At 42.8% G+C, this 21,232-nt stretch overlaps 1 protein-coding gene across 6 annotated transcripts in view; it reads right to left on the bottom strand.

Annotated features, from left to right (window-relative positions):
* Positions 1–12,008: 12,008 nt before the first annotated feature.
* The window catches only part of SLC10A7 (solute carrier family 10 member 7), a 152,414-nt gene continuing 143,190 nt past the window's right edge, over positions 12,009–21,232 (bottom strand). For 4 of the 6 annotated variants that reach the window (XM_075500970.1, XM_075500969.1, XM_075500971.1 and 1 more), the window contains 2 exons: positions 16,540–16,685; positions 12,009–13,103 (listed from right to left, as the gene is read on the bottom strand). In XM_075500970.1, the coding sequence (XP_075357085.1) occupies positions 13,059–13,103; positions 16,540–16,685 (191 nt within the window). In that variant the 3' untranslated portion in view covers positions 12,009–13,058. Of the gene's footprint in view, positions 13,104–16,539; positions 16,686–21,232 lie in introns of those variants that run through there. The other 2 variants (XR_012775622.1, XR_012775623.1) reach the window with 2 other exon arrangements.

The following is a 21,232-nucleotide window of genomic DNA, read 5'->3' as shown; positions in this document are numbered from 1 at the left end:
GTGTGAGGGGGGACAGACTTAAACTTTGGTGCTGCAGCTTATTTCGCAGCCCGCAGCAATCTCCCCTGAGCTAAGCAGAGAATGACAGGGACGGGACCCTGATGGCTCACACATCCTTCCTGGTGACAACTTCCCCCTCCCTCAGGAGGGCCCTGTGGCCATCTCCAACTAGCTAGCCGTCTTCACGCTTGATCGTCAAAGCTCTGCTCTCACGTCCTCCCTTACCTTGCCATTGACTTCAGAGGAGACAGGTGGAACATAGGTGAGTTCTATTCAAGCACGATGAACACAGTGCATCTTTTGCTCATAGAGCCTTCTGTTAGCATTCAGAAAGAGCTGGTTTCTGACCGTACTACTATATACTGTGATTAGCGACATGAGGCTTTGCACTACACACATGGCCAAATTTCTATCGAGTTAACTTCTAGGCCTAGTGAGCCTTGGGCAAAAGAAACGAGTAAGAAAAGAAGCGGCCTCACAAATGCAGCTTGCAGAGACGAGCTTGATGGTCTTAGCCATTGCACTTTGAAGAGAAGGGTGGCCGCACCATGGCCCTTCCACTGCAGAGTAACCAAGCGTAGTGCTGTAATTGAAAAGACATTTCTTTTAGGACTCAAAAGTATGCTAGGTGAATGGTTATATGTTCAATAAGTCGAGCTTAAGCACTACCTACTAGGAAGTCTACAGGTTTTTCAGGACAAGTCTAGACACAATGGCATTCCTCCCCTGTGTCATGTGCCTTAGAAAGAACTCATGTTCCTGTAACCCAGTGTAGCTGAACTGTGGAGCGACTAAGGCAGACTGCATTCAAGTCATTGTTAATGCAGCCAAAAAAATCCTAATTAACTGAGAAAATAGGTCAACAAACTCTTAAATATTTAAAGAACTATCACATTTATTTTAAAAAGTTTCTTATGATGGCATAGCTGTTTATGAATAAATTACAAATACCTATGGCCTCTTCCACTGTCTCTCTAGGTTAATGTTACCAGACTGCTGTAGCTATAAAACCATAACCTTCCTCTCCCCAGCTCTTTCCCCACGACCCAGCACCGCTTCTTGCCAGGCTGACCAGAGCAAGTGGAAGCCTCATGGAGAGGTTTGATTAGGATAGCGGCACTTCACCACCACTCTGCCTTCCGCCAAACTCTGCCTTCTGGTAAATTTATGCAGCTCCAGTATTATTATTAGTAAAACCAGTAATGGTGAGCTCTGAGGGACACAGCTCCTTTGAATTAGTAATGAGTTTTGCTACTTTGCAGACTTGGCTGAGACCTAAAGTGCTCGTGGTTTTTTTTCTTGACTTCTGAATGATGTTTCGTTTATTGTAGTTGCCATGACAAGAGGGATGGAGGTTTTATCTCTTCTTAAGGCTGTTAAAAACATGAGCACTGATTAATATATTAAAAGGCAAACCATTCAAACACCCCCATTCTTAAGTGACTTGCCTTGTATGGAAATTCATCTGTGCTCATGTTTGGAATAGATTTAGGAGAAAAAAATGACAGAATTAGGAAAAGAAAGACACAAACCATTCCAATATTTACTGGAGGGACAAGTGAAAGACTTGCCTTGTTTCCCTCTCTCAGGGCATGACTGTGTTGGTCACGGACGTTCTGCTGGAACCAAGGGATCTCAGTTCCTCCCGTATGGGTCAGCGTGCAGCTGTCTGTGGCCCACATTAGGCTGCTGTCCCTCAGAAAAGTGACAGGGCTTTGGGTCAGAATTACTGACCAAAAGTGTGGAAAGCAGCTCACATTCAGCTCTAATGCACACCTATCCCGAGTCTGTCTCCCCACCAGCCAAACAGGCATAAAAGGCCGTTTTGGCAGTGAAAACTCCTATGGCTTAAATCCTCTGATGCCATTATGATGCTTGAGCTATCCTAACTAAAAAAAAAAAAATATTTAGAAATAACTAACTTGCATACAGACATGCCCGTTCATCACACCCTTACTTGCATACTCATTTTCCCATCTCCTGTCACTGTGTTTCCTGCTTTCCCTCTGCTCCACAAAAATATAAACCACTGCCCCTGAACCATCAGTCCTGCGTGTTGAGCATATAACACCATCGCTGATTCTTACCACTTTTCCATGGTATCTGAAATCAGTTTGGTTTTGCCCATCATCAAGCCTTTCCATAAAGCTGTTCCCCCTCTGCTTTGGAGAAGATGTCTCATGCAATGCTGCATCTGCTCCATCAAAGATGCCCACCCCACCTGCAGTTAGCAGAGGATGGCAGCCCTCCAATACATTAGTGGCACTAAATGTAACGTGGAGAGGTTGCATTAAGCAACGCAGTTGGCCCAAAACTCAGTTAAGCCATTATGGGCATTTCCTGCGTTGGTTGAATTGTCACTAGTAAGCAAAAAAGCCAAACATGCACTGATTTGTTCAGCTCCAAAACGGGTGACAAGGCTCTCAGGAGAAGCCACAGAGCCCTGTGGTCCCAGCTATCATGGTCAGCAGGGCTGTGCAAGCTCAGGCTCTCAGCAGAGGCAGCCCTCTCCCCAGAGGAGTGCGGGATGAGGCCTCAGGCATTACGGAGATCTGGCTGGGTGGCTTGGCCAGCCCTTTTGGCATACTTTCTGCAACTACTTAAGACCACACAAACCGTGGGAGGCAAAGCAGCAAGGCCAGGAACCCCGAGAGTAAAACATTCAGCACATGCCCCAGCAAACTGAGCATGGGGAGATGACGCCTGGGCTGCCTTGCTCAGGAGTGAGGATTCGTCCTCTCCCTCACCCCTGAGGGTTTGCCCCTGCTGCAGCCAGCTCCCTGGCAGAGCTGCAGATGCATGTGTTATTTATTCACTTAGATTTAAATAGCAATGAGAAATGCCTGTAACAAATGAGGAGACGCTCTAAGATTCCTGCAACATTCAGCTGCAAAAAGACAGCTGCTTACCAGCAAAACCCAATGACAAAGTAGCGACGCGACCGGCCCAGCTGGTGAACAGCAGAACAGCCCCCTCGCTCCTCCTGGCAAGCCGGACCCCCTCCACTGCCCCTACCATCGCCTCAAAGCTCAGTGTGAAAGCCCTCGTGTCTGGAGAGCCCTGCAGGGCTCCTTCCTTCCTTTCCCCTCCCCTCTCTCCTGCCAGCTCCTCCAAGGCACCACATCACCTACGAGAGGGCAGAGGAAGACCCGGGGAGTCACGACGCCCTCGGACCATGAGCTGCTCAGGGATCTCTCCCAGCTCCCTCCTGCCACCGAACCGTTTCCCCTTCGCAGGTCTCGTCACAGCAGCTCTCTCTTCTCATTAGCACGTGCGTGACTCTCTCAGCAAAGCATTTTGTTATATGATGTATGAAGGATCATGTCTCAAACCACATTTTACTGTATATTTAAGTGCATGTTTTGCTGATTTACTGCTGTTCTAGAGAACATCTCCCTTCCTGAGCAGGGCAGGCCCATAAAGGATATATCAGCTCTGACTAATGATTATTAGTACATCCCAAGGTTATGTACCACAATCAAATAACGTGTAGGAGGGAAGAGAGACTCCAGCTTACTCGGCTGAGGACAAAGATCACAGATAGTCTCTTTGAATCTTCAGATTGCAATATCCATTACAGATTGCCACCTTCTAATGTCAAAGTATAATTTGTTGCTGAGAAAATGTGTCGCTATTTCAAAGGGGAGTCAAAGATCAGACTCGCTGTATATCAGCGTAATGTTGATGTACATTAGGAAGCGACGGCCAGGTACCAAGGACATTAGGCTGTTGGTATAGAGGGAAAGGCAGAAGACGCGACTCGCTGATCTTTATTATGCAAACACACGGCCCGAAGTGGAAAAATATTTAACCCAGTCAAGTGAAGTGTCACCAGTAATTCCCAGTGCCTAATGTAGCACAAACACGACATGTCAGACGAGTCAGCCGCGACCTCCTGCTCCGGCAACAGTCGCTGCGGGCAGCCCGACCCTTGCTGCTGCCGTTTGCCGGGCAGGGCGGCGGGCGCAGCCACCCGCAGGGAAGCGGTTCCGCGGGGAGCGCGCAGCCTCCGCCTGTCACTCCGCGCACCGGCGAGGCGGGCAGGGCGGTCGGCGGGACCCCCGTGTGGGGAAGGCGAGCCGCGGGAGCCACCTCGCACGCGTTGCCTGCCGAATCCCCCCACCGCGCTGAACACCGGCCCCCGGCAGCGCTCCCGCCGCCCGCCCGGCCCCCCGCCGCCGCCAGGGGGCAGCCTTGCCCCGGCGATGGCGGCCGCGCCCGGCCCCCGCCGCCCGCGCCTTCCCGCCGGGACGGGCCCGCGTCGGGGCGGGCAGCGCCGAGGCCCTGAACCTCGGGCCCGGCCGTCCCCGCGGCGGCGGTTCGCCCGGGCGCCGCCATCTTCTCAGGGGAGAGGCACGGAGCCGCCCGGGGCCCGGCAGAGCAGGTGCGAGCCGGCTCCCGCCGGGCACGGCCCCGCGCCGGGCTTCGGTGCGCCCAGGGCCGGCGCGGAGCCCCGTGGAAGTCGGTGGGAAGAAGCGCGGGGACGCGGCTGACCCAAGTGTAACCCAGCCGAACGCCCGCAGGCCGGCTAGAGCTGCTGCTCCGAGGGAGCCGCGGCGTCTGGGACGGGCCGTGGGCACTGACACGCACCCAGCCACGCACCCCCGCACGCTGACAGAGGCGACGTGAAGAAGCTCAGCTCCGCTGGCAGCTGCTGGCTGCTCAGAAGACTTACTGCGGGCCATGGCTCCGGGCAGGCAGGGAGCCCAGCCGTTCATCCGTACGCACCCGTTACTGCCGGCCGCCAGCTGCGGTTGAGTTGCAAAAGCCCCGTTGAAGCACAGGATGCAGACACAACAAGACGAGTTGGAGGAACAAATTAATAGATTCCTAGAAGCCAGGAACCCACGCTCACCCGCTCTCTGACGTTTTCTGAACTGCAAACAAACAAAAAAAGGCCCGAGACAACCATCAGTCCCCATTTTTCACTTCGAGTCAAAGGACTGATTTGGCTTTTGATTTTTAAAGGACAACTGTCGTCATTTTTAAGCAACAATATGCAGAAGAGATGAATAGCACACTTGGTGATCTGCATGATTTATTTGGCAAAGCCTAATAGTTCTTTCTGGAGCAAATTAATAATAATTCTCACCTGTTTGTCAGTGGGAATTTAATGTAGGCTAAAAAGTTATTGAGAGTTTTCTTCAGATGGAAGTCCGTTCAACGCAGAACAAAAAAGATGAATTTGAGAAAAAAGCTTAATAAAGTCGTCTTTAAACGAAAACCACTCAAGGCTCGACTGTTAATCAAAAGAACATTACTTACCTTACTCAGCATCATTGAAACCAGAATCTGGCAGCCAGTTTTAAAAAGCAACCCTTTTCTCCTCCTCTACAGTCATAATTTGTAACAGCTGAATTATTGGCTGTAAATACTCTTTTCCTTCTGCTAACGTATTGTGCTGCTGGGATTGTTCAGAGCAAACGTTTTGTTGCTAAGACAATAAACTCCTAAACTGGGGCTTCTGAAAAAAAATTTCAAGCACATTCCAAGCAGCAGCTATTCAAAGAAGACCACTATGCTGTCTTAACAGACTAAATTTGTTTTATTTTCACTAGTATTGAAAAATACTGAAATTTCTCACTAAATTTATTTTTTAAACATAGAAAGCTGCTGCTTGCAATACACTGGAGCATATTTATGTATATACCAAAGCTAAAAATTCAAACGGGATGAATTAGCAGAGAGTTTGCTGTTGAAAGTAAAGAGCTAGACAAGCAAAATACATTCTTAAATATATGTATAATATTATAGAACATAGAAGATAATGGTTTAATATACATCCTATTACACATGGAGAGCAGTTTTTCTGCATGTAATACGCACCTTACTTTAAAAAAAAAAAGCTACCTAAAAATCTTCCAAAAACCTGGTACCAGCAAGATTTGAGTTTTCATGTTTTTTAAACAATGTCCCGATAGATACTTTAAATGAGATTATTTGGGAACATTGATATGTGATAGCATAGCTATATACAGCTCTTTATGCCCTTTATCATCAGAGAGGGTACATGTTAGCGTTACGCATCACAAATGTGTGTTACCTGATCAGAAACATGATAAAAGTCAGGCTCCACAGGCTGCAGCGCTTTTACTCTGTTCCCCTGACTCACGCAAAATCTCACGTATCACAATCCAGCTATGTTTTTACATTTGGAGGGGCCAGAAGGAGGGGAGTTTGTGAGCACAGGGTGGCGAAAACCCCGGCTCCCACGCTGCTGCTCACGCGGCTGTGGGATTTGGCTCCGGCTTGGGGAGAGATCTGTGCGCGACACTCGCAGACAGACGAGCTGAAAAGATACAGGCTTCCCACATTAACACTCCGTGAGCTGCATCAAGTAGAGTTATCATATTAGCTGGCTGAAATTGTGTCATACTCTTATTTTTAGTATGCCATTATGCCTCTGGGATATATTTTATTTATCAGGGAATTGGACCTAAACAGATGTTGTAGCGGTTTTCTAAAGGGGGCTTTAGGGAACTCACTGTGAGCTACCTGAAAGACTGCATGTATGTTTTGGGGAAGGGGCAGAGTGAATGCATGAGCCAAATACTGTACATGCATCTTTTTTAGTCCTGAGCCACTGTTTGGAAATTACAGTTAATTTTTCAGACAAACAGTGATCTAAAATATTTCACTGAAAAAAATTGTCATTTTTATAAAGAAATATATTGAGGTTCTCCCGAAATTTCTCTACTTTAAAGCAACATTATGAAACAGAACAAGTGAGAATTTGCTGAAGAACTTGGCAAAACATATCACGCGGTAATATGGGATTGCCCAAAGGACCAACAGTGGCTATAATGGATACAGTGGTGAGCTGCAGGCCCGCACGCATGTGCGTGTTTCCATCCAGGGGAGCCGCGAGTGCTAATGAAGAACATGAGAACCATAATTTGCATGGGTAAAGTTCTTCAGCGTCAGCACAAAAAGCTGACTTCTGCTTCCCTAAGCAGCATCTTGGAAAGCTGCCCTGGTTTCTCGGTCACAGTTATCCTGTCATGCTGCTAGGGGCTGGGGTCTCTAAGAAGACAGCATCTCCTTACAGATGCTCTCCAAGAAGATGAGAGCATCATCTTGGTGATGACACCAACATGTTCAGTTAGGGACAGCGAACTGGGAGAAGTTAAAAAAAAAAAAAAAGGGTGTGTGTGTGGAAATTTAGGTTGAAGATAGGGGAAAAAAGACATTTTATCACTTATTTCATCAAACACTGTGGACAAGAAGTGGCAAAACTACATGGGGAAGGCACCAGGAAACAAGATAGAATTTTGTAACATCTTGGGTATGGGCTGTGCAGCAGACAAAGGACACTGATGGGGAAGGACTGCGGTCACAACGCTAAGAAACGGAGGGAGCACAGAATTGCAAAAGCTTTTGTCAATAGAATTTCATACCCAATTATTGTCATGGGACTCTCAAATTTTATTTCCTACAATTCTTCTGGCAAAAGGCCAGTTCTCACATGACCTCCATAATTTTTTTAATCCTATCAATGAAATTGTCTTTCCTTTGAGGCAGCCCATTTTCTTCACCATGAGAGCTGATTTCCCTTATAATGTGAAACTGTTTCATAAGTAAACTGACCATAAATAGTACGTTTCCTCTTACAGAGATGTACTAACATCAGCATGCTAACATCTGCAAGCCTTTGATTTTGTTACAATCACACTAGATGGAGCCCACCCACGGAGGATGCCATCCAAAGAGGCTTTTTTTCTTCTTCTTAACTGGGTGAAAAATGGTTGTGCCAGGTGGCAACTTTGAACACGCGTAAAAAAAAGCAGACAATACGTACCAGCACGGGATCCTTGGGAGATGCCCAGCCTCTTCTGCGTGCTGCAGCTGTTGGGTAGCGGCTGCCTCTCTGAGCAGGGATCACAATCAATTTCTAATCTCACGCCTGCTTCTGGTCTGGGCTAGCAACACAGAGTCAGAGTTGATTTGAACCTCAGTTGATAGCCTAAGAATTAAGAGGTTATTTTATTACTTAACAAATCCAGGTGTTGGGATCAACTCAGTGGGGCTCTTTTCTGCGTAACAATGCCAAAGGCCTTCGATCTACCTGCCCTCCCTGCCCAAAACTGCAGTCGGTAGGGTAGGTGGCAGGGAGCAGAGCCCGATTCAACAGCAGCTATTGCTCATTTTCTTGTCACTCTGTAGGTCACTGGCTGGCAGAAATCTCTGTGGAAATGCATCTAAAAATATTTTGAAAACTTGGCCTCTACTGATGAGAAAATTAAGTGGTGACTCATGCTCCCATCAGCTCCAGACTTGATTACTGCAATTTGATGGACTGAGAAGCTGATATTCCACCGAGACTGCAATTTGCTTAGGGGAGCAGCCGAGAGGCCTCATTGGCACCGATTGTTTCCAACACATCCCTCTTGTCCTTTTAATCACTAACAAATTTAATTTCATTTCTCACTGAAGATCTCACTCTCCACCTTTCTGGCAAGAGAACAATTTAGAGGCTGCTTTCATGACCTCTGCTGCAGCTCTGGATGCCAGCGTGAAGCAGACCTGCCTGTAGCAATGCCTCGCACCTGCATTTCCTGGCATTGCTTTCTCTAGTCCTGCACATCTAAAGCCATTGGACAGTCCTCGTCCATGCCACTCCAGATTACTCACCATCCTGCAGGGTGTTCTCTGCTGAATGAGACTTTTACAGGAACTGTACACATAAACTTTGAAGAATTTAGTTCAAAATGCCTCCTCAAAGAAGTCACAGTCTAATGATCACAAGTGATAATGTGGTTTAAGCAAGAAAATGGCAAAGAGGAGACAACCTCCCTCTTCTGAAATTGTTCTAATATGATGCTGTAGTTTTGGTCTGGGAGACTGGGGCTACCCGTGGAAATAGGGACAAAAGAGACTCGGTTTGTTAGATGCTGGAAAGGGCAGGCCATCAAATCTAAAGTAAAATACTCTTCATTTACTCTCGTCATGTGCTACATTATCACCGAGCTTTGTTAGAATAATGGCAGGGCTTTTCAAACAGCTTCCCTAGGGAGACCGCTCTGCAGCTTAACAGCCCTTTCACTGGAGATGTACAAGTGTAACCAAGGGCAGAATTTAGCCTCTTGTCTATTTAACGTGTTTGCGAGGGACTGTATGTGTTTCTGGCACTTTATAATAATAGTAATATAAATGCATTTGGATTATAACAAAATGGAGAAACTATGATTTAGTCCTTTACTGTGTTGTAATTCCCAAATGCATCAACATCTATTTAAGTGCAAAACAGTCTACAGTTTACAAATACAATGCTGCCATCATCTGCTGTAAAGGTTCTGTACGAGATTATGATTCAACACAAAACACAATTCAGTGTCTGAAATTTCATTTTTAATGTCAGAATAACATCAAAAAAGTAGCTCTTTCTCCATATGCAGTCTTGCAAAAAAATGTATACCAGGGACTTGGTCCTTCCTAGTGATTTCTACATATATAACTGCTCATCTCTTATGCATGTACGCACATGCACATAAATAAATGTGCTTGCAGACAGACAATAGTTCATCTTGCCTTCTAACCTCCCGCTGTCAAGATATTTCCACAGAAAACCATACACAAATAAAACTAACAGCTCCTCTTTCCCTGACTGCCAGAATAACGTAGGGGACTACTTCTGTAAAACCAAGCTGCTGAATTACTCTCCTTTTGCTCTCTGAACAAGCACAACTGCGCAGCTTCTGCTGAGATTGCCTTTTCTGTCATATAACCTATTCGCACTAACTAAAGGATCTATAAGAAAAAAAAACAACCACAATTTTGATTTTAACTACATAAAAAATGATTTATCTTGGACCTTTTACTGGGGTCATCAAAAGCTTCTCCATTTAGTGCACAAAAAGGGAAGTAAAATGTTTGAGTAACTCAACACAAAGTGCTAAGATTCCCTGTGACCTCTGAAGTGCTCTTTTATTTGGGCATTTTTTTCCTCTGCTATCATTAGATGGGATTATAGATATGCAGAAGATAAGAAATGTTGATGATCAAGAAAATCCTTATGTTTTAACACGGGCAAAGTTCTCGTTTGCCATCAGTTTTGCCTGATTGTGTTCAATACCAGATATCTCTCAGTTAAATTTAAAGCCAAGAAGTTGAAAAGATTCAGAACTGTTCAACCCTCTACTGAAAAACTGGTGGAGTTCAGTGAATTAATTTTCAGTTGATGATAATTTGCAGTATTCTGAGAACTTTCTTTCCCCAAGTTTAGTTCATAAAATATTTCTGTACAATTCACGGATTATTTTTTTTTTTAAAGAACAAGCAAACGGTTTAAAAGCTTACCCACAAAAGAACAAAACATAGGTAACAGAGGTAAAAAGTTGACCCAGAGGATAAGTAATCTTATCTTGCTTTCCTATTAACAAAATTAAATTCAAACCCATTATGTTTATTAAAGACATATAGGCATAATAACAAGTCATAAAACAAACTTCTTAACAGTTTTGATGTATTTGAAACATATAACAGAATTGATATGCATAATTAAGTTTCATTAAGTATGGATTTAAGATATGTATTTCAGTTTTGCTTTATATTCCTTTTAGACCAACACCTCCAACACTCATACACAATATTTAGGCTTCCCCAAGCAATCAACAAGGACTTTGTAAAGGCTCCAACAAAACTCCATCTTAAAACAGTTTGAAATATTCTTAAATGTAGAAAAAATTTAACAGAGAAAAACGGATATGTTCAGTGGAATCTAAGCAAGTTGTTGGATGTACTGAAAGTCAGAGATTCAGTACGCAGAGGTAGCTCAGTAAGGGTACTTGCAGTGTTCTGACCATTTAGCATTGACACAACCACAGAGTTACTGTATGCTTGAACTCTTCCTATATATTTTTTAAAAAGCGAGCACTCCTTCTGGGCCTGCTGCTTTGCCATTCAAGAAAGAGTCATCGGTTTCAGTGGGATTGGGATTAAGTCCTTATATACTCTGGAAGTTCAGGTTTATGGTAACAGAACAAAAAGAAACTGTCCTGAGTCTGGACTCTCCACTGCAAGCAGGGTTTTTAAGCCCAGACAAAGGAATTTTTTCCCACACGGAGACAGTTACCGGTTAGCATGCTTAAGGGAGGGGAACTTTGAATTTGGCCCAAAAACATGCATGCTATTCTTTCCAATTACCTCGCAGGCTGGCCTGTTGGTGGATCTGACTAGGGATGCGCTGATCAAAACTGTGAGCTCACTGCCCGCTGCCCTTTGCATCACTGGCTAGTGAGAAGAGAGCGCAGCCCTGGGGGACACGGACAGCGGACAGTGTCCCTCAGCCCTCCCGCCTGCTCAGTGTGCAGAGCTTGATCCCCCTCCAGGGTAGGAAAGAATTCAGCATGTTGCCACCTCACATACCTTTGTTACATGGTCGTTTTACTGGTGATGACAAGTCTGAACAAGGTGATGCTGTCAGCTCCCAGTAGTTTCTCACACAGATGGCAACAGAGCCATCTTGCACTGACTGACCGTCAGGAAAGCACCAATGATTGGTACCAAATTACTTTCCTGTTGTTCACAGGAATAATGGACTAGGAATAACAGACTAGGTAAACCAAACACGGTGTTTTTCACTAAGGCAAAAGGATATGAATTTCACATGCCTATTGTGATACAAAAGATCTTTAGCTTGTGTAAGCGTCTATAGCCTTATCAGAGCTATGATAATTTACATCTGCTAAAGATCTGCTCCTAGGTGTTTGCACTCAGTTGCACCATTAACTGCAATGTTAACCATGACACACATGAAACTTCTGCATTTATATCGATCCCAGTTTGACCTATTTCTTTCATTCCTTTGAATGCTTTAATGAACAATTGCCAGCACAATTTTTGCAGATGGGTACACCTCACAGTCTGGACTAGAGCACGCTTCTGAAATCTTAATCTCCTGGACAAGATGCAGTGCTGGCTATATGTTTAAATATATGCCCGTGTTCCTTTCTCTTCAACACTCCTCTTAGAAATAGAATTTTGTATTCTTTTTTTATATAAGTTTATTAAAAAAGAGTAACAGTTTATTTTTAAAAAAGTTGTGACTGATTGTCAAATTAGCTAAGATTGTGTTTCTGTTACTATAAGGATCCTTTTAATTGGAAAAAAAAAAAATTGTCGACTTTCTTGTCCTCACAAGCTATAATTCATTACCAATGCAGCAACATAGAAAACATAGCTTGGCTTACTACAATAAAGGCTCTGTTTCAATATTAGCATCCTAAATTCTGTCACTGCAGATCTCTGTGCATTGCACCGGGGGAAGGAAAAGAAAAAGGGAAAACAAAAATTTGTGTTCTTCAGGGGTAAATTATAAAAGATCTCCTAGCTGCAAACACAAATACTTCACTCATAACCCAAGCACCAGACCATTTCTTTGAAGAAGCTTTTGAGGCATTTAAGATATACAATGGCACAATATCATACAATGGAATTGAAAGAATTTTCTTGAGAAACCATTAACTTTGAAGGAATGTCTAGACAACTGTGTCAACAAATGCAAATAATTCATGCTTCTCAGCTTCTATCCAATGGATGGCCCCATGCTGAGTATACACAAACTCAGAAGAAAAAGGCATGTCACAGTCATATGACTAGGGAGTGTAACAGAGTCACACAGAAATTCAAGTCAATCTTGAAAAAAACCTTCAGAAAGCTCTTCCCCAGGGTGAGCCGGCAGTGGGATAGGCTTCTGGTCATTTTGGCTAGTTTAAAACAGAGACTTACAGCTGGTGCACCCTGGCTTCAAAGCAGGGGCAATGGAAGAAACAGCTGTTAGTCATGACCATTCATTCACTTGGTTAGAAAAATAAAAACTAAAGGACTCCAAAATACTGTACAACCTCTCGCAGTAACCAACAAAGTGGCTTCTGGAAACAACGCTTTTGCAAAAAATGCATCTGTAAGGCACTTAACAGGTATCTTTTTTATATATATATATATATATAAAAATAAAATATGCACTATAGCAACATTCACAAATACCCAGTTGTCTCAATTGTCTATGTGTACAGTATAGTACATATATACATTCACTGTGACACAGGCCTTCTCCATAATTATACCTTCACGGGTGCTTTGGGCTGCCGGGTTAACTTCAGTGCCTGTGAACAGGAAACAAAACAGTCACTTTTTTATATTCTTAAAAGACAACCGACAGCACAAGACAAGGTTTTTATTTATAAGGGGCAACAAAATGCTGCGTGTACTTCTGGGAGGCTGAGTGAGGAGTCGGCATGCAGCTGACAGGCCACTCTGGGTTTTGTGATGATGTTTTTATCTCTGATAGCCCCTCACAACCTCCTCATATACAGATAGCCTTAACAGAGGAACCACAAGGAACGTGGCTACAGTGCCAGTGAAGGAAGCGGAGGTGGGTCTCAGATGTCTTTTAGAAAGCAACTATTTGGACCCCACGCAAACCACTTGTGGTAGAGATACAAGAGCTTCTGACCCACTTCGGGAAAGACTGTGAAGAAAATTTCTGCCAACACCTTTGTGTTCCCTGGCCTCCTTCCATATGGCTTGAAGCCTGCTCAGAGCAGTGAGCTGCAGTGGTGGATGTCACATGCCTCTGATGTTTATACCTTCCTTTCTGAGAAAAGGTAAGAATAAGCCAAAGTCCACCAGTCCAGAGGTTATCTTATGCCAGGGGACACCTGATGTCTTTGTAGCTCTAGTCTGCTCTTACTGAGGAGGAGAGAAACCACATGCTTTTATTTGATGGCAGGGTCCAGCTCTGTGTTCCCCGCAGGGCTGGCCAACTATGGTAGCTGAACTATTTATTCAGTGTGTGACAGAAGTGCAACTCAAATGACAGGTGATCATGCTTCTGGTTTGACTCTCTAACTTAGGAGGCAAATGTGACAGGCTTAAAAGGTGGTAGGTTTTCAGCTGCTCCTGTATACCGATGTGGTCACGGTGAAGGGTGCCTGTTGTTGGTGTGGTCTGCAACAAAAAAGCTCAGTGCTTTCTTGTGTGGGATGAATCAGCCTGAGAGAGAGGGAAATTCGTGAAATCTGCCAATTCCTGAAATTTGGAACCTCTGTTTTCCTTAGCCTTTTGGGTGAAGTGCCCTGACAGACTGGCATTTGCCTGTCGAGTGAGAGACTTATTTCAGGAGGGGTGGCTACACAAGCAATGTCAGTCTGAGAGATGTCTGATGGGTCTTCTTACTGTAGATATTAACCTTTAATATTGTACATTTAAAGCTTGTAAGCACTGCTTGAAAAATGCTCCAGCACAAATGTAAACCCTTAAAAAATCCAAACCTTTAAAAATAAATAGGCTATATTCCCCTCAGAAACACCAGCTTTCAGAAACACCAGCATTTAACTATTGTTAAATCTAGCCATTTGAGATTAGTCTTTTGGATATTATTCAGCAAGAGACTTCGGAGAGAGACATCATTCCACATTTTGTTTGGGGAAACAGTTTTTTAACTTTGTAGTTTGGCAGATTCTGCTGCCATATTTACAAACTAGAAATACCTTAGTGTAGATGAACCTCTAAATATTTAAATTCAATTTCATACAACCAGATCACATGTACTATCATAATTAAGTAAGAATGTCACTGCAGTTGAGTACTGTGACTGGATAACCGTCTCCCCCTGCAAGAGAGATGCCAAAATGAAGCCAAGGTGTTTATAGAAAATAAACATCAAGGGTGATGATGACATGTTTATTTTCAAAGCGGGAGACCATTATCCAGTCACAATATTCACTTCTATTATACTTATTATAACTGTACCAGACCCAACCTCATTGATTTTTTTCAGAGAGTAATTAAAATAACATTTGTGAATAATACAGAAGACCAACTGAAGAAACTGCTGCAACAGAACAACAATCCCCAAAGTGGTTCTACAGTAGCATTACAGTCTGATTAGCACAGGAGGTTTATTTGATGCTTAATGAATAAGAAACTAGTGCTGGTGAACTGCAAATCTCTCCAGTACTGGTTGACTTTTCTGATGCCCTGTTTAAAGGCTGTGTTAACTTGCAGCAACTGACAGCAGCCCCTAAAGGCCATTACTGCCCCGGAAGATCAGGGAGGTCTGGATGAGCTCCAGCCCCACTCCTGGTCTCGGGAGCAGTTAGATGCTGAAGAGAAGCCAGCATTGCAGGGATCGTTCTGTCACCGGTAGTGTCAACTTTAGGCTATCTTTCTGCAGAAATAGCATGGAATTTTCTTTACACAACCTGTAATGTCTCCTGATAATTTCTGATTAAAAAAAAAATCATGACTTTCAGACTGATGGAGAGATGACATATGATTCTGAAATTTCCATTTTCGGATGTTAAGATAAGTATATCTTAACGGGGATATCTTATTTCTGGACTCAATTCCTGAAAATTGAGAGTCTTCCTGCTTTTTACAATTCATCAGCTAATCAAAAGTGGAGCCACATAAAAATCACTGATTTGGGGAATTTTAGCATTCAAGTTAGCAGGGTGATTTTAGTCGAGGGAAGCTAGTAAAATAGCAGTCTGTTGGGTTTTACTGAAAATTGGAAACATGGAAATTATCAAAAAAATTTCTCCACTGGCAAGTGGAGAACGCAGGATACTCGTGGCACTGGGCTTCCCACAGTAGGTCTCAACCTTCACCTAAAATGGCTGTCAAAGACTGCTTCAGTTGCCACAGCTTCTTGATCTTTATTATCTCAGAACATTAAAGACAGCATTAAAATCAGTTGCATGGACTAGCTTTCTGCGAGGTGGTTACTACTGTTTTGAGAACCTTTGTAGTTTGGCAGATTCTGCTGCCATATTTACAAACTCGAAATACCTTAGTGTAGATGAACCTCTAAATACTTAAATTCAATTTCATACAACCAGATCACATGTACTATCATAATTAAGTAAGAATGTCACTGCAGTTGAGTACCATTGCAATTATTTCATATAGATCACAGAATGGCTGTCAAATGTCAATAGCTTCAATTTGTACTGAAATAAGCACAATTTGAATCAGTGATGTTGATGCAAAAACCTCTAGGTTATAGTCTATAATCCTACAAGCTACCCCATGCCATAATTTTGGCATGAAATGTGAGGCATCAGACTCCTGTAGACTTCTTGCTATTGTAAAGGGTGACCCAAGCAGGAAAAAAAAAATTTAAAAGTTTTCATCCTGCTTCAACTCAATTCAGAAAGTACCCTCATTTTACCCGATTTCCCCAGCTCCCATGCCAGTGGACAGACCTTTGTCCCTTCTCCATAAGGGAGATCCAAAGCCGTAATTATTAGCTAAAGACGGAGCCATTCTTATTGGGCATAATCTGAATTCATAATTTGAATGAATTCACAATTTGAACTAACCGCAGAGGTCTAACTTGAAGACTTGAACCTTTTCAGAGTCAAGCAGGATAAAGTTCAGCATTTTTAATTTGATACTACTGTGACTATCACTGTCATAAAGGAAGTAAAGAAATAGAAAAATCCCTACCGTGGGATCTCCAAGAAGGAACCTAAACCTGTAGTTTTTTTCCTCATAGCACACTTTCCATTATAAATCAAACCCAGCAATTCTTACCTTTTGCCTAGAAACCATCCAAGATTTTATTGTTGGTACCAACAGACTGCCAAGAAGAATCTGAGCAGGATGATAGATGAGTAAGGGGACGGAAATTAAGGACAGGTACTCATAACCCGCAAATACTATCTTCAGCATTGGAATCCCTGCAGGCAGAAAAACAGGAGACAGACTCTCACCTCAGACTTTAAGCTCCAGAAAAAAGCAAAGCATTTTATCTTGCATTGACATTTCACCAAAAAAACCCCCAGAAGAAACAAAATGAAGACTCAGAAGTTTTATATAAAAAAAACAACCCAAACAAACCAGCAAGGACACGAACAAAAAAAAAAATACACGGCAGAGAAAGTTCTGTGGCAGAAAGGAAGGAGTAGGGGAATGCCATAAAAGATCTTTTTAAATGATGCTAATAGCTGTCAAACTCCTGCTGAAGGCTTGATATAAAATACATTCTGCTATAGCATGACTGTTCAGTTGCTGAGCATAGTTCTGTACTGCTTATTTACTACTTCCTCTCACTATGCTCTGTTTCGTGTTTTCATGATTGTCCTCCATCCAACCTGCCCGACTCCTGCTTGTAATCTTTCTTCAGTCCGTTCACCGCCGGAGGGTTGCGTTTTCCTGGCATACTCCCTGCCAGTTGGTGAGTACCCAAATGACAGCCTTTCCCTGCTTTGACTGATTCATGCAGTCAAGGTAGGGAGTCAAGTACTCTGCAGGCGAGTGTTCATGTGTTACAGAACAAAACTCTCTGCTCCACCTGCATGTTTCAGAAGAGATACAGCATGAGAGAGAAAAGGTTTAGGGAACTGAGTGGTCAGGCCTATGAAGAGTTAGGGAGCAGCTGGAGTACAGAAGTTGCTAGATGCTGGAAGAAGTGTGTGTTAAGAGGTAGAGATGGGCCATTTTCCTAAGAGCTTGAATATGCACTCAACCGTGCTAATTCTGTTAGACATCTCCATGCATAATCTTCCCACTTGGATGACGTGATATGTAAAATTATGTTTGATTTAGTTTTGCAGTAATGAAACCGATTATGTTTACTTTGAAGATGTTATTGTTCAAAATGATCTGTTTAAATCTTGGAACTTTGCTACCATGCTCCACAAAGCATAGGTGTGGGCAAAACTTGCAACCATCTCTGTCTTGCTTGACCAGACATTTGCGTAATTGCCAACAAGAGCAGCTGCAATTCCTCAGGAGCCCCCTGAGAACATACTTTATTTTCTCCTTCATCTTAAATGTCATTCTAGGAATCTTCGCCAGCATCAACCTTGCAGCGAAGCAGACTACACAGTTTTCACAGAACTCATCTATGTGTCTCCTTAGCAATGACAAAGAAAGCTGAGCTTTGTGCCACATGCCCTCTGTTCCCCATTAGCAGATGTTTCAGATCAGCCATAGTTGCCATGTTTACATAAACTTTTATCTATGTCTTGGATAAATTCCCGTTCTCAACACTCTTTCAGGTTTCCCTTAATAAAAGCTGCCTCCTCCCTATGTGAGAAAACAGCTTATTTGTGGAGTATTTACCACTCCACCAGTGCCCCACTATTGCTGACACACATCCAGGCTTGCTGAAATCTTCATGATGTTTCCACAGCAGCATTTCTTGTAATTATTTTGATTAGCTTCATCACATCACAGCACTAACAATCTCGTCCCCATACTAGTAGCCTTTGCTTATACGGATATTTCCAGGGAAAGATTAAATCAAATAAATAAAGGCTTGCGTGCTTAATCTCAATATTACAATTACCTTTGAAACAACATCATGGACCTACCACACAATAGGGCTGCTTATTATTAACACTAATTTCTGGGGCTTAGGAATAGGTAGTATTTGGATAGAAATTAAATGGGCATTTGCATTATATTAAGGAGTGTAATTTACTTCAAATGCCCATCATACTGTTTTTGTAAACAGATAAAAGTTTTATTGCCTTTTCCAAGTCTCAACTTGATGCTTGTGGGTCCTTTTCTGTTCTCTAACCACAGAAAGATAAACTAGAGTCCCAAGCTATGAACATGTTATATTTATGTTCATAAGACGGTACCTGGTGTTTTGGTAGTGCAATTTCATCCATAGATCCAAAAACACTTTAGTAAGCTGAACAGGACTCCTACAGAGAATCAGAGAACACTAAAATGACTAGCCTAAGATCACACAGAAAACTAACAGCAGAGACGTGAACGGAATGGATCCAAAGTGACTGAGACATGCTTTAAATTACCGTACATTTTCTGAACTGAAAGAAAAGATGAGAAATTCCAGCCTAAAAGGTAAATTCTCTAGAGGAAAGCTATTTCAGTAAACTAGGAAAAGAAAATTAAAGTTGTCAAATATAAATACAAAACACTATAATTAGTGTGACAATATAATTAGATCACTGGGTGGAAAGAGGTTCTTAATTCACGGCTTGTTTAAATACATGTCACAACAATAGGTTCCTGTAAGCCACTAATGTGCAATTAAAGTTCCTGTTATTTACCAGGAAAAACTAACTGGTGAAAAGAAGAAATAATAATAATTTTTTGCAGGTACACATTTGTTTAATAGAAAGAAAAAGCCCTGTTGCCTTCTTAAGGCACTTTCTGATTTTTATAATTCCAACTTTGCCAGTATGCAACTCTCTCAGAAAAGATTTAATGACAGAGATCCACAGACTACAGTCACAAATGCTTGTGTCAGTAATATTACCACAAAGCTAAACAAAACAGCATAGGTTTTATTTATTTTTAAAAACGTTGTCTAAACTTTTTCATAGCAATACATAGTAACTGCAAGCATCAGTATGACTGCTAATGTTTTCCAAATACATAAAACTCATGCAAATCCCTAATTAGGAAAAACATATTTTAATAGTTACTTTTCCCTCTCTGAAAAAAAACATACACCAAACCCTGTATTTTTTAATATACATAAAACACTCGGAAAAAACCAACCAAAGAAAATGAAAACCAAATCCCAGCCAAAGGAAGAAAAGTGACGTTATAATGCCTGGGCTGATACTGTATGCTGTATCTTAGCCTGTAATGCATTTTCGAGATGAGATTATGAACTAGCACTAAGAGAAGCTATAACAGAAACACTGACTGAAACAGTAGTGACATGAACAGGTACTGCTATAACAAAACTAATGAAGTGAGTGAGATTAGTTTAAATCTTTCAGATAGATAGCACGGAATGAAGGTGCTAAGCAAAATGGATATTGTTATCTTTATTTTGGGCTGTCCACTCCTCTCTTCCTCATCTTTTATAGCATATTGCTTCCAGTGCTAATGGAGTATGATAGCTACACTAAGTCTAAGATAAATAAATTTTGCACAGGATCAAATCACATATATTAAAACCCAGACCACTACCTTAGTCTTAAGTTTCCTCAAAGTACACAGCAGCTCCTCCCTCCCCCCACCCCCAGTATTACTAGGGTATTTATTTGCCATCTGGAGCATTAAGACTGCATTCACACATATAAAGAATAATGCCCGTAAAGATTTTTCATTTTGTTTTCACAGAGCCATTAAACATGCTTATCTGCATTTCAGGGTAATTGGACTGATTTCTATGGGTCTTCATCCTGATTGACACTGGAGGAGGAACACTGGCATTATCAGTTTATATACAATCTTTTTGTTAAGTTTTGGTCATGGTCTGAAGGCTTAGACCCCATTCATGTTGCTGCGGTTTATGAAGTTACAGGCTTCCAGCAGCTTGGTTCAGCTCCTCTGCCAAAGACCCTCACTCACTACATATCACGAGAACTGAATGACAAAGTGCTCCTCTGTGGTTTGGTGCCAACTTGGGCAGCTTTGCTCAAAGTAGGGGTGTAACAAGCTGTTGAGTTGCCAAAACCTTTTAACCAGCCTTCAGCAGCCATGAATGTGTGTCCAACTCCTGGATCAGAGCTGACCAAACACTGTGACGGGTGCAAGTCAGGGTTGTATCCCATCCTCCTCCAAAGAAAGAGGAAGTGCGGTACCCAGCTGGGTGAGAACACAGCACCTCACCTGACCAGGACTACAGAGAGCTGTAGCAGAAGGGAGGAAGCACTGAGATCATCCCACAGATATCCCTTACAAACAAGATCATTGGTATTCCCAGGTTTTTTACCCTGAATTTCCCTCTTCTCCTTTGTTTGGCTATGTTTCTCCTACCAGCGCTCTCCTGTGTTCCCATCTTCCTCCTTGCTCTTTGGCTCCAGTATTCAGAAGCTCTTTTTCTTTTTCTGTTTGTATTTTCGTCCTTCCTCCATTTTCCCCCTATTCTCCACTCCCATGCTTCTAGCCTGCTTGGTTTTGCTTCCCAAGGCCTTTGATTCTGCTCACTTGCAGCAGTGTAAATTTTGGGTACTTCCACTAAAATCACTAAGCTCCACTAAGTGCAGTGGGCACTAAAATCAGTCCCACTGCAACCGAGAGAAGTGAGTTAGGCCTGTGAGTTAGGCCTATATTTCATTTTTCTCCTTGTTTGTGTCCTCACTCAGCCCATTTCACATAAGAACTTTGCAAACCTGAGGAAGAGCTAGCAAGAGAAAAGCTGTTTATCTGTGACCTTCAATGATGGCAAGGAAGAGTGAGGGGGCTGCTCTTACAGTCTGGTATAGGAAAGCCCTATTTGCTCTCCATTGCTCCAGGGTATTCCAGTTGGGCCCCAAGGCTGTGGTTTATCAGCCTTGGACAAACGCCACTG

This window comes from Mycteria americana, chromosome 4, assembly GCF_035582795.1.
Source record: "Mycteria americana isolate JAX WOST 10 ecotype Jacksonville Zoo and Gardens chromosome 4, USCA_MyAme_1.0, whole genome shotgun sequence".
In the NCBI taxonomy this organism is placed as follows: domain Eukaryota; kingdom Metazoa; phylum Chordata; class Aves; order Ciconiiformes; family Ciconiidae; genus Mycteria; species Mycteria americana.
The sequence above is the reverse complement of the archived record's forward strand: the minus strand, read 5'-3'. Positions and strand labels throughout refer to the sequence as shown.